The 17,125-nt window shown below is 34.1% G+C and overlaps 1 protein-coding gene across 1 annotated transcript; it reads right to left on the reverse strand.

The window, feature by feature from the left end:
* Positions 1–5,284: 5,284 nt before the first annotated feature.
* Positions 5,285–9,203, reverse strand: LOC149075219 (uncharacterized). Its single transcript, XM_089242506.1, has one exon. It carries the CDS (start codon positions 8,999–9,001, stop codon positions 5,570–5,572), a length of 3,432 nt encoding a protein of 1,143 aa, XP_089098632.1. The 5' UTR covers positions 9,002–9,203; the 3' UTR covers positions 5,285–5,569.
* Between the last annotated feature and the right edge of the window lie 7,922 nt (positions 9,204–17,125).

The raw sequence follows: 17,125 nt of genomic DNA on the forward strand, positions 1-17,125 counted from the left end.
GGTTTTCTGTTTTGTTCATTCTGGTGTCTTTTGGTTTGCATATTCTCCATGCATGCCATAGATGTCCATTTTCAGCTGCTACGTTACTTATGAAGTCTGAAAATCTTTCATTAACATGAGCAGCTACTTCCTTTTTTATTTCCCTCTGAAGTCTGTTTATAATATAATTTTATTATTATTATATATTAATATATATTTTATTATATTATTTTAATATATTTTATTATATTATTTTAATATATTTTATTATATTATTTTAATATATTTTATTATATTATTTTAATATATTTTATTATATTATTTTAATATATTTTATATGTTACCTCTAAAAGTTTGCCACCGTTTTCTCACCCTATTTTTATAACGAATCTTATCAAGGATATCTTTTGGGAGACCAAAATTTTTGTTTATTGCTTTTTCAGTAGTTACCTCATTAATTGTATTTTTAATGAGTGTAGTAATATGTTCAACTGCTTGATCTATATCGTTTGCACTAGGATCATTTAGTTCTAATGTAGGTAGGTTTTCCAGTATATTTGTGTATTTAACCCAGTCGACTTGTTTCAAAATTTGTTTTTTCCTGGGTATTAAGAAGTCTATGGTAACAAAAAGTGGGTTGTGTGGTAAGTAAAGTATAGGTTTTACATGCATTTGAATGTCATGTAAAAAATTTTTTGCAATGCCAAAATCTATGACATCCGGTAGACCAATATTTTGTGGTGGATGGTGTGTTGGTACAGGACTAACATTAATCATTCAAAATTATGGTCCACATTTTTTTGTAAAGGTGGAACTACAGTTTACATTACAAAGCAGTTGGATACATAGGCCTATTTTAGGTTTGGTGATACCCAATAGCATTTGATTGTCTTCTGCATTTTTAAGGCATGAAGAGGCATAAACAGTATTTACAATGCTCAGCAAAGAGCTAAAAATGAAAGTGCTTCATTTGTCAAAAACGATTACACTAGCATTGAACAGTAAAAAAACTCTCTTTAAAGAAATGATGGACAACGCAGTAAAACCATTCAGTTCACCTTGACTTATTTACGTCAGACCTTGTAATTTACACATTTTTCACTGTTTTTCAAGTGGTCTCGAAAGAGCATCATTCCTAAAAAAACTTACGTCTTCATAATTTGCTGTGCATTGTCAAAGAGAGTTGACAGACTCTGCACTTTAGAAGTCTCCAAAAAGAATGTAGTATATATTGTGAGAAGAGAGAGAGAAAAGAATTATCTGTTTTGGCCAAAAATTGTTTTTGTTACCAAGTCATTTCTGTCATTTTTCTTTGGCTTTAATCAATCTTATAGGATACTGAAATAGTGCTACGGGGGAAAAATCAAAAAATTCTTAAATAAATTTTTTTTATGATATGATTATGGTGTCTGGTGGGGGCTACCCATCCTACTTTATATTCTAACCTTTTCTAATTTTTTGAGTGGGAGCCCTGGATTCCATCTGCATGTGTATGAGAGGTTAAGTTCCTAGAAAGTCAGTGAAAGACTTTTCAGTTTCGTATTAAAAATCTTACTGTATGCACACATTGAATCAGTCAAGTCTAAGGCTTTTATTTTTAAATGCACTTTCTATCAGCTTAAGCATTCATTTAACGTGAAATGACGCAAAATCTTTTTGAAAAACAAAGAGGTGTGTTTAAAAAGTTATTCAGAGGTGGGAATAAATTAATCTGGCTTGAGTGTCAATTGCCCCATGGGATTAATTTTGATTGAAAAAAAAATTAAGCTTGTGATGCGAAAATATAGCTCAATCAATATCAATTAAAATGCTTGTTTGTCTAACTGTATCCATGAGCAGACGCAGGAAAACTTCGAAAAAAAATCTTCATTATCTGAAAAATTCGTAAGCTGAGGTATCCCTGTATTAAACAGCAAGGTGATTACTCAAGTCCCTTGGCTGCAAAATACTGGCGAACCGTTGATCCTAGAAACATATTTCCAATTAGAAAAAAGCACCCAAATAATTTGTAAACCTCAGATATGACATTCATATTACAATGGGTTGTATAGTTATCAAAATAAAAGAAAATTAACTTTCTATTTGGTAGTCCTGTTCTAAAAAACCGATTAGGAAGTTGTTGCTTTGTCTCTCAGGAGCCCAATAAAAAAAATTCCATGTTTCCAAGTGGAATATTCACCGAGATAATCAAATTCAATAAATCACTGGAAAGAACAGCCTAATGAGCTTGTCTATTGGTTTATGTAGTTCTTTCCTTCATTTTCAGCAATTTTTGAATTGAAATATCTCAGTGAGTATACGATGCAATTAGAAACGAGATTTTTTTGGGCTCAGGAGCCACGACAACAACTTTCAAATTGGTTTTTAAGACAGGGCGACCAAATAAAATATTACTTTTTTTTTTAATTTTAATAACTAAAGCACGGCTTGTATGCATTTACGTATTTTGACATTTTTTTAAACAAAATCAAAGAATTTTTAGAATAAGTGCATATTTTTGTAAGGTTTATTTAAGCTCACTTTCTTATAATTTTGCAAATAAGTATTGTTCATATTTTTATAACGTATCGGTTTCTTTTCCCACAAGTGGGATTTAGTGAGTTACTAGGGATGTTTGTAATACTGTATTTTTCAATTATCAACAGTTTTATTGTGACGCTATTTCTAGAAATATATCAAAAGTGTTGACATTTTTTTTAGAAATCTGTGCTCAGATGACAAATTATGTCACTTTTTCAAAATTTCACTATGGCAAGTTTGTGAACAAAATATTTTGTCAAAATACGATACTGTTGCTTTTCGATTTATTACAATTTGTCTCCATTGTTTTCTCATAAACTAAGAGAAAGACAAAATTTTGCCACGTTCCAAAACTTTGGTGAATGAGACTCCGGAATGCAAACAACTTAATTTTTTGGGAAAAGTGACATGACATTTTGCCATCTGAGCACAGAAATAGTGTTGAAATTTTTTTTCATTATTCAGCAGATACAATAAACTAGAAATTAAAAATGTCTAAACAAAAAATATGTGTTATTTGCATATGCAGTTTATTCATATGTGGGGATATATACATATTTGTTATTTTTTATAAATGAATATGCACTCAGAAATAGAAAATACGCATTTTAAAAAAATATCTGCTTTTTTTTATCCATGGTGATTTTTTTTAATGCATATTTTCTTTTTTGATACATATTTTGGAATTTTTAACTTTTTCAGAATTTTTAGTGCAGATTTTGGGTTTTTTAAGTGCATATTAAGCAATTTTTTTAGTGTAGATAATCTAGGCTCTATTAATAACTATACAAACCATTGCAAATATAAATGATGTATCTGAGGTCTGCACATTGTTTTGATACTTTCTAATTGGAAGTATGCCTCTAGCATAAACCAGTAATTTGAAGCCGAGGAAAGCACCAGATTGGCTCAGCCACCAGTGGAGCATGGGGTGTGAATATTACAATTATATAATAGGATAAGAGCAGAAGCCCAGGGGAATCGCTTCAAATTGTTTTATTGCTGTCTCAGGCTCCTTTTGAAAGCCACAAAAAGTAACAAGATGTTATGGGGCTAATAAACACTCCATACAAAGAACACTTGCAGCAAAACAAATTCAAAAGTAAACGCAAGAAGCTGATTTTAAAACAACAGGAACATTAACGAGCGGAAAAATAAAAAGGCAATCGCGGTCGTTCTTCTAGTTCAGAAGAATTTGAAGCTGATGGTTAATCTTCAAGAGATAAAAATTGCTTCAGAATGAAAGACTTGATTAGAGAAAATTAAAAGTAAATGACTATATCCTGGTTGCCTTGAAAGATGGAAAAAGAAAAAATATTTTCCATGTAGGATAAGGGTTTGGGAGGCAATATAGAATTTTCCTATACGAGAAAATTGAATAAAGTGATGAACTCATTCATTTTCCCTGCTGTGCCTGACTCTATCTTTGAGCAAAAAAAATGTTCCAAGTGATGACTGAAAAATCATTGAAAAGTAAAGCAGAATAGGGAACAGTGATTGGGTACATCAGTAATACTGATGTCACACTTTTGCTCGAAGATGGTGATGAGTCGATCTGGTAGTTTAAGGTAAGGCTAGACAAATCCCATGGCGACTAAAAAATTGGTATTTGCACCTAAAAATTTTTCTTGCGTAGTTACAAAATTGCAGACTGAAACAGCACAAAATGTTAGCAGCATATCTGTCAACATGAAAGATATGGTCACTATGTCCTGAAAGGTCAAAATATGCATTATTTTAGCTGTTTCTCCAAGTAAAAATTTTTGTGCGCCTAAAAAATTGTTCTCGCTCCTAGATTTTTTTTGCGATTTGTCCAGCCCTGGTATAACCCTCAAACGTGGTGGGGTCATTTTGAACCCATGTGTTGCTCAACATGCCAAGCCCTTGAGAAAGAAATGCATCCTGTTATCAGTACCTTTCAAGCAGGTTGTTTACACGTTCTTGGCAAATTTATGAGGTTGTTCTATTTTTTCTTTCCATTATTTCATCTATCAAAGTTTGTGTGGGGTCAAAATGACCGCACCTCACTGTTTGCATAAGGCATTTTTTGCCTGGCAGCCAGAGCGTTGAGATAGAAATGTTGTCTTGGAAGAGCGGCAGTTTTCTTGATAACAGTTTTAAATTCATGGTGAAACATCAGATATCAGAGGTGAGCATGAGGATAGTGTTGTTTACAAGTACTGTGTTCCCGACTTTGAATAAGACTAATATTGGTGCTTGTGAAAATATACTAGACATTATTTTAATTTGTAAATTTCATTTTCAGAGTAAATTTTTTCAATCATATCTGTTCAGTTTTTTTATCATGAAAATAGAAAAATATCACAAAAATTTAATATGTAATTTAAAAAAACTTCAAAAGTCATATATCCCTCCATTTTTTTCGAATGTGTGTCTCAATAAAAGAAAATTCTTGGGAAAATAATTAAAAAATTTTGAAAAATTATTTAGTGAACTAATTGACGGATGAATGAAGGCATGTAAAAAAGTCATTGCTTTTTTATGAAGACTTTTTGTTGATTTTTAAAATGCATTAATACTTCCTGCCCACGACGCCAGTTACGAACAGAATTTTCACTACCTGGGTTAAGGAGCTCTACCTTGAGTTGCTTCTAAAAAACTTTTTTACTGCTGTGATAGTCACTCGACAAAAATTCAGGAGAGAGGAGTCAAAACATTTCCCTCCCCTCCGATTTTTTTTATAGTTTTTCTTAAGAACTATTAATAAATTTTAGTTTTAAACATTGAAAATGATAATGTGAAGCATCGAGTGCAAGCCAAATTAAAAGATTTTATTTGGTAACCTGGATCAATGATGTCAAGGGATATTTCTCCCTTTGTCCCGAATGTTTGGCAATCAATTGAAAAAAAGTTGTTGTCATCCTGCACCCCAATGCTCCACATTAACCTATAAAAGAATAAACTCAAGAAAAAAAATGAATTGAGAGATTTGTGTATGTGTGGTTTTTCTTCCTATACACCAAATGAAAAAGCTGCCGATTATACATTACATTTTGAAAAATAGCCTCAACAAAGTAATCACTAGCAGGCAACACACAAAAAAAACTAACTAATGTGTCGAAGCACATCTACCGTGAAAGTAGTAGTTATAGTTCACCAGTACCATAAAACTTTCAACATGAGTCAAATTCCTTTCGTAAAATAATTGCCTACTGACTTTATACAATATTTTCGAAACGTTCATGAACTGGTAATATTCTTCTACCATTTTATTGAATGCCGCATGTTCCATCTCACCACTTTCCGCATTCTGATGCCATTCACTTTCCATCAGTAGGTCGCAGAAATTACAAACGTATCTCAGAATAGCTGTTACAACAGGAGGAGTGGTAACACTTCTCCTGTTGAGCATGCATATTTCCGCACTTTTCCGAACGTATTTCTTGTGGGTCAGGCAGAGCTCTTCCAAATTCTGGATTTTTTCTTTCACATCGTTCTGTAGCCTCTTCCATAATATTTCGTTGATCTCATGATTTACATGTGTTTGTAGGCAGTATATGAAATGGTGCATAACGTGCCGACACAGCTGCAGTTTCCTATAGTGGGGGCATTCGCTAACGAGTGAGTATTCGTTATTATCGTCATACTTTTTCATATATAACCAAGCATCAGATAACCGTAAAAATGAGTATTCAAGTTGAAGCAAAAACGTGAACACCGTGTTGTAGGTCGAGATGCTCCTTTCATTTATAACGATGTTACACGGCCAATTGACTTCGTAATCTAACCTGACATACTTCAGAATATCGAATTTGTGTTGCACAGCACTTTCGGATATGTGAATGGGACACAGTTTCAACAACTCATCATATGTTGAATATGTTTTTATTGAATCGCCCAGGGCGAGATGCAGAATAACATATAACTGAACATGGTTCAGTAGATTGTTAGCGTTTCCATATTTCTGTATGTTGTCCAGCAATCTTCTACTTAATCCGCCACCAAACTCACCATCACGAAGGAAATAAAAGTTTGTCAGAGCTTCGAAATGTTTACATATACCCAGATCTACAAAGAAATATCGAAGAGTACACTTATTGACCAATTTTATGTGAGTTACAAGCAGTGGGAATATGCAGTCATTCACTATACTGGACATGGGTTTCCCTTGCAAGAAGTTGATAACTGATTTTATTTTCTCGTCCTTCATATTGGCGGAAGATTTAACCAATTTTCTGATCACTGCCGTTATGAGGCTGTCAACAGCCATTCCATTCAACTGTTCATCTAGATTTGTTGTGGCAAGTATAGGTGGTAATGGACCAACATTTACATTTCTACAACTCATGAATTCGGAATGTATTTTCTCATTCTCTATTAGCTTTCCATTTGATTCCTCGACATCTTCTGATGAAATTTCCAAGTTTCTCAACAGTGTTTGCTGCTGAAGTAACAATGTTTGTAAATTGCTGAAAGATTCAATTCGAGCCTCTGGATTCACGTCCTCTTCATCAGATGTCATCAAAGGGCTATCCATCATATTCTTTATCCATTCAATCAAGCCATCACAATTTCTTCTATGAATTATGTGGATGTCTTCTTCACAAAATCCAAGTTCGAAATGAGGAATTTCACTCAGAACATTAAATAATGGATGTTGCGGACAGCATCGCTTTAAAAGATTGAACGATTTCCCACAAATAAATATATCTGAAGACATTGATTGTAGAAACACTGGGAATATGTCATCAACACGACCAGTATTGGATTTGTAACACTTTGTCCAATACATATCGCTTTTGTCGTTAATGAAACTCTCGTCAATTTGTAAATGAAACTCTTCTGAATTATGATCAACTTTGCCCTCGTAAACCCAATTTTCTAGAAAAGTAAAATAAGGCTTGAATGCGTACTTGATCAAAAGGCAAACACTGAATATTAAACCAATACTATAATCACCATAAAAACATTCTTCCGCAACATTATACAGATGAGAGATCAGATGTGGTCCAAAAGGAAGTTGCTTGTGATAAATACCACTTATAGAGAATCCACAGATTAATCCCATGGATTTTATATTCTCTGCAACATGCATGAACACATTATCGATACAATGAATCGCCTGAATATCAGATATATTTATCTCTTCGATGCAATATTCAAAACAAAGCAGATAATCAGAAATTCCCTTTCTCAGCATGTCTCCAATGCATTCCCTACATTCATTCCGTCCTGGTGAGCGTTCAGTGAAACCACGCAGCCTACCATATAGATTAGCTACCTCCGAAATCTGGGAAATAGCCTGCTCAAAACTTTTCTTGGTTATCCCAAAAACATTTTTCTTCAATTTGAATTTGGAGCATTCACTATGCTTGATGATATCAAACGTTTCACTGGGGATGCATCTCATCAAACATCTTGCATCATGAGCAGATATCATGAGACTATTGATGGATTTGTTAGCGTCTTCGTGAGAAAGCCGGCAGTCTTTATTGAAAGCGAAATTGAATACCTCACCACCACTTTCAGTAAAGTAATGATAATTTTCTTTGATCGGCACACTTCCTCTGTTTTCCCAAGAGCGAGGTCCAAATTTGGTCTCCATCGGAGAGAGTGCTTCGCTGTAACCTGAAGCCGAAAATAAAAAATCCTCAGAGGTAACGTAAGACATAGACAATTGATTTACCGTGCTTCTGTCAAAACTAGACTTTGAATAATAAGATTCACTGAATCTCGAAGGAGGAGAAACTGAACTCTGTACGCTCATCGTCAGTCCCGAGGGGATCTTCGGCAAAGGTACCAAGGACCCAGTTGCTTGAGACAGATCATGTCTCTTGAGAATCTCTGAGCTCAACCTCTCAGTCCTGGACACTTCAAAGTCTAACGAGACACCATACGGAGATATACCGATGCCACCACTCGGATCAATCTCGAAAAGATTCTGAATGTTTTCGAATGCCGGGTCGGACAAAAAGAAGACTTTTTGGAAATCGTTGTTTGAGTAATAGGAGAACTGGTCGCAAGTCGCATCTGGGAGGAGGCTACTCAAATTACTCTCGCGCTCCGCATCTCTACCGGTTTTGAAACAACTAGAGACATGTTCGGGGAACTTCAGAGACGATAAAGCTATCAAAAATTTAACGCAGGATTCGAACTGTTCGTAGACGGATTCGTCGCAATGCGGCATCTCGTTCATGCAGCTCTCCAAATCGGCGGAACCATCCTTCGACAGATCCCTCAAGAAGCTTTCGATGGACACGTTGGGACGTAAGACGTTGACGTCTCGGACATCGCCACCAGGTGGCTGCATGTAAGTCACCATGAAGATGACGGTGAGCTTCTTCTTCAGAACCATCCTGGTGTCGTCGGGGAACTCGCTGGCGGTGATGGCCGAGTCGCATTTCGACAGGAAGAGCTCGATCAAGGCGTCGTGCAACTGGTAGATGTTGTTGGGCGGCGACGACGATGATGATCGCTGCTGCTTATTCTTCTTCGTTCTGTTCCTCTTCACTTGATCATCTTGAAGCAACGGCGCTTCCATCGCGCTCAGCCACGAGGCATTAGTTGTGCGGAAAATACCGACACGCGAGTGCTTTTAACGCTTCTCAGCCGTTTCAAATAACACCGCTGGAAGTCAATAAATTTGCAGATTGTAAACATGAACGGCTGTGACCGAAGCTTTTTTAGTTTGAATAATCCATTGCCATTTTCAGTGTCATCTATCGACAAACTGGAAAATATCAGAAAAAGTTAAACCAATTATGGAACAGCTGCTGCCATCTAATATTTATGAGGGAAAAAATAAAACCAAAGTTCATGTCTAGTGACCAGACCAGAATGAAATTTATTTTCCCGGGCCTGGCTCTTTCAAGCCAACTGCGGGCTTACAAACTGTAGCCACGGAGACTACGTATGAAGAGAAAGACAAGGGAGTATGTGTAAGTTAAAAGTGCATGTGTATTCGGAAAGGTTTTTTTTTCGTCAAAGTCGGGTAAGATTAAAGGTCCTGGTCCTTGTTTAAATTTAAACTTAATTTTCGCAGGTGAAATGCCGGCACAACCCCAATTTTTTAGTACGATTATTATTTTAGTGCTTTCTGCTGTGAAGAAAGCTAGAAAAGGCGATGTTTCTTCAGCTACGCCACTGCTTCGCATCTGATTGGCTGCGGAGTCCTCTGGGGGTCTATTACGCTCACGTAGAACTCCTTAATACACAGGCTGGCGCATGCGGCATTCTGGTCCTTTTTGTAGCACTGCTTACTATCATCGCATTGTAGGGTCCTTTCAACGCTTCTATATATTAGTTAAATTTATTGTGTTTTTAGTTGTTTTTATCGATTTTTTTCGTGAAATAACTTCAGAAATGCCTTGTTGTTCGGCTCCAAAGTGTTCCAATTCCGACAAAAAAGGTTTTAGAATGTGTAGATTTCCGGCGGAAAAAGAACGACGCGAGAAGTGGATCGTGAACTCCAGGAGAGACGATTTCATATCAGGAAACGGAGCTCGCCTGTGTGAAGTGAGTTGAATTTAATTATTCTGTGTGAATTTTATTTTTTCAAAATCGTATTTGTGATAATGATTTTAAATGAGAACTATATGAAAAAATAAATCGTTTGGAGGTAGCAGACGATATTTGGCGCCATTGCTCACGTGTTGTGTTTAGATATAAAAGTTATGGTGATTTTCAATCATTTTCCCGGTTTTTTGTTCCGTTTGATTTAAGAGAAAGGATGCATAGGTACATAATTTTGACCAAGAGAACTAATTTAAATTCAAATTATTTATGAATTTATCGTGGAATGCTAATTTTCTCGGCTCTCAGTTTGGCGATTTATCGCTACTACGACGAATTACTGTTATAGTGAATTTTAACTTATTTTGTTATGTTTTGAGGCAAAATTTCATGTGATATTTCTGTGGAAAATAGAAATGTTTTAATTTTGGCATTTTCAACTAAGAGAACAAGGTGATTTCAAATCAGTTGGAAATCGGTTCTTCAATCATCCTTGCTTGCTGTAGTGAGCTCTGCTGGTTTGGCGACTTATCGCTTGCAGATTGGGAGTAATTAGCTAAAATTGTATCTTCACTGAAAATCAAATTTAATGGGATTAAAAATTAATGTGATAGACGTCGTATTTCTATTGATTTCATTTTCTGTCCCCCATAATTCTTTTAACAGACTACAAAATTGTGATTGGTATCATTAGTTTGTGTTACTGGACTGGTGAGCACTCTCTCTTTCCTGCAAGGCACATGCAGTGACTACTTTGCAAATTAATTACAAAGAATTAATTTAATCTTACTATTTTAAAATTTTTTCACTCGCACTACATGCATGAGTTTTGAAACAAATACCTCATGGATTAAATTTTGCCCATGCAAAAACTGGTTTTTTCTTCTTTCTCAAGAATAATACATTCCAATTTCTTTGGGGTTTCAAGAAAGTATGATGGAAAGTAATTTTTTCAAATTCGGAATTTAAAATCTCTATTTTTTTTAATTTTAGACATTTTTTTAATTTTTCTTAAATTTAGACATTTTTTTAATTTTTCTTAAATTTAAACATTTTTAAAATTTTCAATGAATCTCAAAAATTCTATCTATATCCCTATAATAGCTTAGTAAGTGTGAAAAATTGCATAACAATGTCAAATCATTCGCCAGTAATCAATTTGAGAAAAACGCATTTAAGTATTGTGAAGCAGAAATGTTGAAATTTTTTTCTCAGACCCAACACCATACAGACACATGAAAATAACTTCAATGTTCAATAACGTACTGTTTTTTTATATTGCTATCTTACTTTTATTTATCCCTTTAATGCTTTGAAAAGCCTGTCGCTTCAAACACTTGATGCTCAGCAAATTAAAAAAAGCCATACATTAAAAAACTGATGAGGTAAAAATTCAATTGAATTTATTTTGCAGTCTGTTATCTATTTAATATGTTCTGAGAGTAATATTTGAGGCAAATTAGCAATTACTATGAGAAAGATAAAAAAAATAGAAATTGACATTATAACCGTCAAAACGCATTATAAATGTTAATATTTTTTTACATTGGCATTGGCATGAACAGATTTTCTGGTAAGTGTGATACAAAATACGCGTAACAATTACTTTTTTAAATGAGCATTAAGCTCAACAATGTGTGCATAATTTTCAGTAGACGAAGTTTCGTCAACTGTCACCACCATATCTCATTGCATAGATATGCAATTGCGAAACACGTTATAATGATAGCAAGAAAAACCTTTTTGAAAATCAGTTTTTTTTTTCATTCACTACCTATACACTTATTTCTGATGTCCGTTATCACAATACACAAATTCACAACAAATCACACAAAACACTGCACGTCAATATAAATTTTGTGCTGCCACCATTGTTTTAAGTGGTATTATTATAATTATTTATTCATCTGTGGAATTTTCCCCATTTCATGAAAATGGTTTTAAGTTCATTGACCAGATTGTAAGCACACTGATAATATATACTAAAGATAAAGATATGAACTGTTGCATCCTATCTTTCTAGTATGTGGAATACATCTCCATTGATATTTTTCCTTTATCATCACACAACCTTGGTTATGTTCCAAAAACTCTGTTCATACCATTTAGATGTACTGCTAATTTGATTAATAAAAGGATCATTTCGTTGAACAAGAAACAAATAACCATGCATGAAAAAAATTATGGAAGTAATAATAAACTGGTAATGTGTAAAACAAAAGTACACAATAGATTCAATGATATACGAAATATAAAATGTAAACAAACAAAAAAAATGTAAGTCAGGGTTTGACAAATCAAGAGGGAAAAAAAATTAATGCCAGTCAAACTTCTTAGGAGCCAAGGGTGATCTTAATCTCAAATAAAATGGTAATGTTTTTTTTTTCAACTTTCTATATCTTTTTCCTACTTTAAGAGACACATGCTGCCTTGAAATTAAAAGACTCAAATTTACTTATCACATGATTTACTTTATAAAATCTGTAATGGCATTTCATCGCCATGGCGCCCTGGTGGGATTTGTCAAGTCCTGCTACAAGTAACTGTTTTTTCCTTTAACTAAATGAAGAAAAAGACTCATGAGCAAGTATTGTGAATGGCAGGGATTAGTAGGGAGTGTTTTATAGGGATTGCAGATTTCAGTCAGATCGTCCATCTCAAGCTCTTTTTCACAAATTCATAGAAAATCTCTATATTACACAGCTCACTCAATACACATCTAGGCAATTTCGTAAGCGGAAGGTTCAAATCTACACTGTTTTGTTAGTGAGTGAGCACCAGAAATTTGCCACTGGACTTATCCTTTTTGCTTGTCCAAATTAGAAATTAAATACCAAAGTACATATATGGGACATGTTACGAGTGTGAAGCATAAATAGCAAGTTAATTGCTGAAACAGGTAAAATGCCTTGTTGGATTTCCCTGTCCCTCAACATGGTTAAATTAAATTTTTTTCCATCATGAATTTTTAACAAACCTCATTGCTGACTATATTTCATTTATTAGCCAAGAAGGAGGTGTTCCTTAGAATTCGTTTTTGGATTGTTTGGTAGACTTATATATGGATAACTTTTATTTTTTTATTTTTGTCATATTCTGCTGATATGACCAATATATAATGAAAGACAGATTCTTAATTATTGGGTCTAGTGAACTATCTTAAGAAATATAATACCTGCTATATAGTAACTAAGCTATATATATATATATATATATACTCAATCTAGGTACTGAAGTTATAAAATAGGCTCCCCCACTTTAGTGAGTGCGCAGGTGTAACTATTTATCACTCTGCCAACATCATTTCACACATTCATTCCTCTGAATACGAGAAATTTGAAAGATTCTAAAACTAAGTGAAATTTATCTGAATATCTTTACATAAATATGTCTTTCTCGTTTTTTTTTTGGTATCTTAAATATTTGTCTTTTTCATCTTTTAGTCACCTGCAATTTCTATATTATTCTTTTAAATTATTGGATGAGTAATGGTAAAATTCTGAAAATAGTTTGCTATACGTATCGGCATCTATCTATTGTACACAATGAATTACTGTGTGGTGTCAGAAAAAATTACATTATGCACTTACACTAATAATGTTATAGAGCCTCAGTGTCTTTTATATTTTTAAGAAAAGTTTGTGTTTCATTTTTACTCGTCATTGCTTATTTGTTTACTTTTTAGATGAGGAGAGAAAACTTGGTTCGGAGGATACTAGCTACAGACAAATATATTTATTAAAAGGAATCAATGTGTGTATTTTATTGGTGATTATCTATCCTAATGTGATGTTTTTATACATTTATTAGGATTTTAAGATTAGCTTATTATTGGCCCATGGCTGCAACCGGGGGGGGGGCATGTGGGTCTGGTGCCCCAGGCGCTGGACCAGAAGGGGTGCAGAATTCATCCTTTAACTGTTTCTACATGCAAGGGGGTACCAAAATTCTGGCTTGCCCGGGGGACAAATTATTTTGTGGCGCCCCTGTATTGACCTATTACTAGGGTCACAGATAACGAAATATGGGTATTTACCATGTACGCGTAGACTATTTTTTGCCATAATTGTAATTTTCAATTTTCAGTAGAGTTTTTATCTTGGCTCTCTTAAAGTATTGCTTTTGAATATATATATATATTTTTTCCAGATTAATTGCTGTTGGGTCACGCAGTTTCAAGAAAAGAACCATATTTCTATTATTTAAGCATATTTTTTTTGTAATTCCCAAAGTTTACTGGTACTCTAAAGCAGCGTAGTAATTAATTACTTAGTGTAGAAAAATATGTGAAATTGTGAATGATATTTGTAAAATCTTGCTTTCATCAGTTATGTACATTATGTTTGAATATTTTTTTAATAAATAAATTTATTCACTCATTGAGCTCGTCAATTTACATTATTGAACCTGTGTGAGCTATTCAGAATTTGTAATTTACTGAAGAAAATTCTGATAAAATAAATGCTCCTAAAATCTTTAAGAATTTTTTTACTAAATTTCCAATATCTAGAGGCAGTAGTTTATCAAATCCTTAACTTCACACAATCATTCAATATCCAGAAGAAATTTTCTTAATGTAATCTAAATTGACTATAAATATTTTTGTATGCCACTTTTATCCTGAAATTAAGGATCGGGGTAAGGGATATATAGGAATATTTTATTTTCACTAAAAACCTGAAAAAATAGTGAAGATTTTTTTTTTTTTTGCTATATACTTTTGTGTTTAAGATTAATTACTTGATCGTCATCACACGAACTGTTACGAATTCAACCTGTTGTTTACCAATAATTTCGTGATTAATCATAATTTCGTGAAACGTGGTTTATTTCCCATAGTAAATCCGTTCCTTGAAATTCCTCGTTTCTCCCACAAATTGAATTTTCCATACTCATTTGCCAAGCATTTTTAGCGCGCGGGGAATTCTGTTAGGTTGCTATGCCAGATTTACCGACGCGATTTTTTTCCCCTCTGTTTGGCGGTCATTTCCGAAGCGACGATTTCGTGCAGCAACCCTTCGGCGAGGACCAGAATGCCTGATGGTTCCGCTCGTATATGAAGGCGTCTTACGCTCACGTCGTTATACAACGAGGTCGTTAGTGACGTCACGCCCTTAACGCAAATTCTCAACGAGCCTTATAACGCAAATCTCAGCGACCATCGTCAAAAACTTGATTTTTCTCAGCAACCCGCGGTATGTCGTTATCTATTATACGAAAAACTCCCTGGTCCGAGAGTTGCGTTAGCTCCGAAAGGGATGGACCAATCGGATAATTTTCCCCGCTGCTGATAATCATCATCACTATCAACGAGTGCTGCAGCACGTGCGTTATTATTATTTTATTTATTTGTGTGTGTTGGTTGTTCCTAATTTTCTAAGCTGCATTTTTTTTAAATTCATCCGGATTCTTTTTATTTTCATCAAATATTTGAGAAAAAGGTAGGCTATGCACGCACATGATACTGGCACGGGGAAATTTTCTAAATTATTACGTTTAAAAAAGGATTTTCTATTGAAGTTCAATGATGTTATGAATTTCCAAAACGACTATCAAAAATATCATCATCATATCTTACCATGTTTTTAACACATTTATCTACCGTCTTGATATTAAGTCAAAATCAAGAACAAGTAACCTTTTATTTACATCATTAATTAGAAAATTGGTTTCCTTGTTTCACACATGAAAATGAAGTACCACCACTCTACACTCAAAACTCTCTCCAAATCTACACTATTGTTGACATCTTTTTTATACTCCGATCAGAAAATGCACTCAAGGATTAGAAAAAATTTATTTGTTGATTAATGAAATTTACTTCGATTTTTTTATAGTGTACTTAGAGTGCACGTAGAGTATAGTGTGTGTGTGTAATGGTGTTTACTGCATTACACTTCTGTGTACTGCACAGAAAGTAGCAATACTTAATTGATATTACAAAATATCAATGTTATTAAACGAATTAAGAAGGGAAAATCTGGAGACGTTTAAATATATATTGATGTCGATTTTGAACGAGATGTAAAAAAAATATTGAGCAAATTTCAAAATGTCTTGAAAACATCGCGATAGAGAGATTTACCAGTTAAATAATATTCTTATATTAAGATGAGTTTAAGATTAGAATAAAGACATTTCCATACAAGATTAAAAAAAATAATAACGTTGTGTAGAGTGATTTATCTTTGTACCGAGTATAATAATTTATAACGATTTACCACTATGAATAATTTTTTCCAATCAGTATGTGCACAGATAACATTTTAAACGATAATGCTGTCTCTGAATCATGTTAGTAAATTAAGGAACGTAATTCAGAGAATTATTATTCATTATAATGAACAACTTGATAAATTAATACTGAATGAATAATTTCCAATTCTAACTAATTTGTCTCCGTTGCTCTCACCATCGAAAAATGTACGCGCGAGCGGCCATGTTTATTTCCGCTTTTTTATGCTATAATGAGATTTATTATGCTTTTTTAACGGCAGGACACAAATTATATGATTAAAGGGATTTTAAGGATATGAAATAGATAAAAAAATGATATTTTTGTATTATGGCTATTGATAGAATTGCGATTAAAAAACATAGCATGGATTTGTTCGTGATATCTCATTATCATATATATGACATTTGAATTGCAGTAACATGTTGAAATAGGTGACACTTTTTGGAAGTGTAAGAAAGCAGGGGCTCGACCATCTACTTGTCCCCGGTAACGATTTTATCGTTCACTCAGCGATTTCTCGTTATGAGCGATAAAAGGGAAGTTTTTGCGACCATATTCTTCGTGAACGATAAATGCGGATCGCTGGGAGGGACAATTGTGAACGAGAGCCGGGAACCTCTCGTTCAGCTGAAGGACAATTATTTCAGTAGGCTTAACAATGGCGATGCCGTCGACTTACGTGTTGTTAAATGATTTTTACGATTTTCAAATGCCTGCACGCGCTCCATTTCGAAACAGATATGTCTCCGATGCATTTGAGCTGTCGGATAAAGAATTCGTGAACCTTTTTAGGTTGACGAAAAATGCTACAAGAAAAGTGTGCGAGGAATTGCGTCCGATGTTGGATCATAGGTCGGAACTGAAGACACCCCTGACAGTTGAGAGAAAGGTAAGCAATAATTAACGTTTAAATTA

This window comes from Pholcus phalangioides, unplaced genomic scaffold (assembly GCF_987345545.1).
Source record: "Pholcus phalangioides strain wild (caught in Gottingen) unplaced genomic scaffold, Ppha-v1.0 ptg000015l_1, whole genome shotgun sequence".
In the NCBI taxonomy this organism is placed as follows: Eukaryota; Metazoa; Arthropoda; class Arachnida; order Araneae; family Pholcidae; genus Pholcus; species Pholcus phalangioides.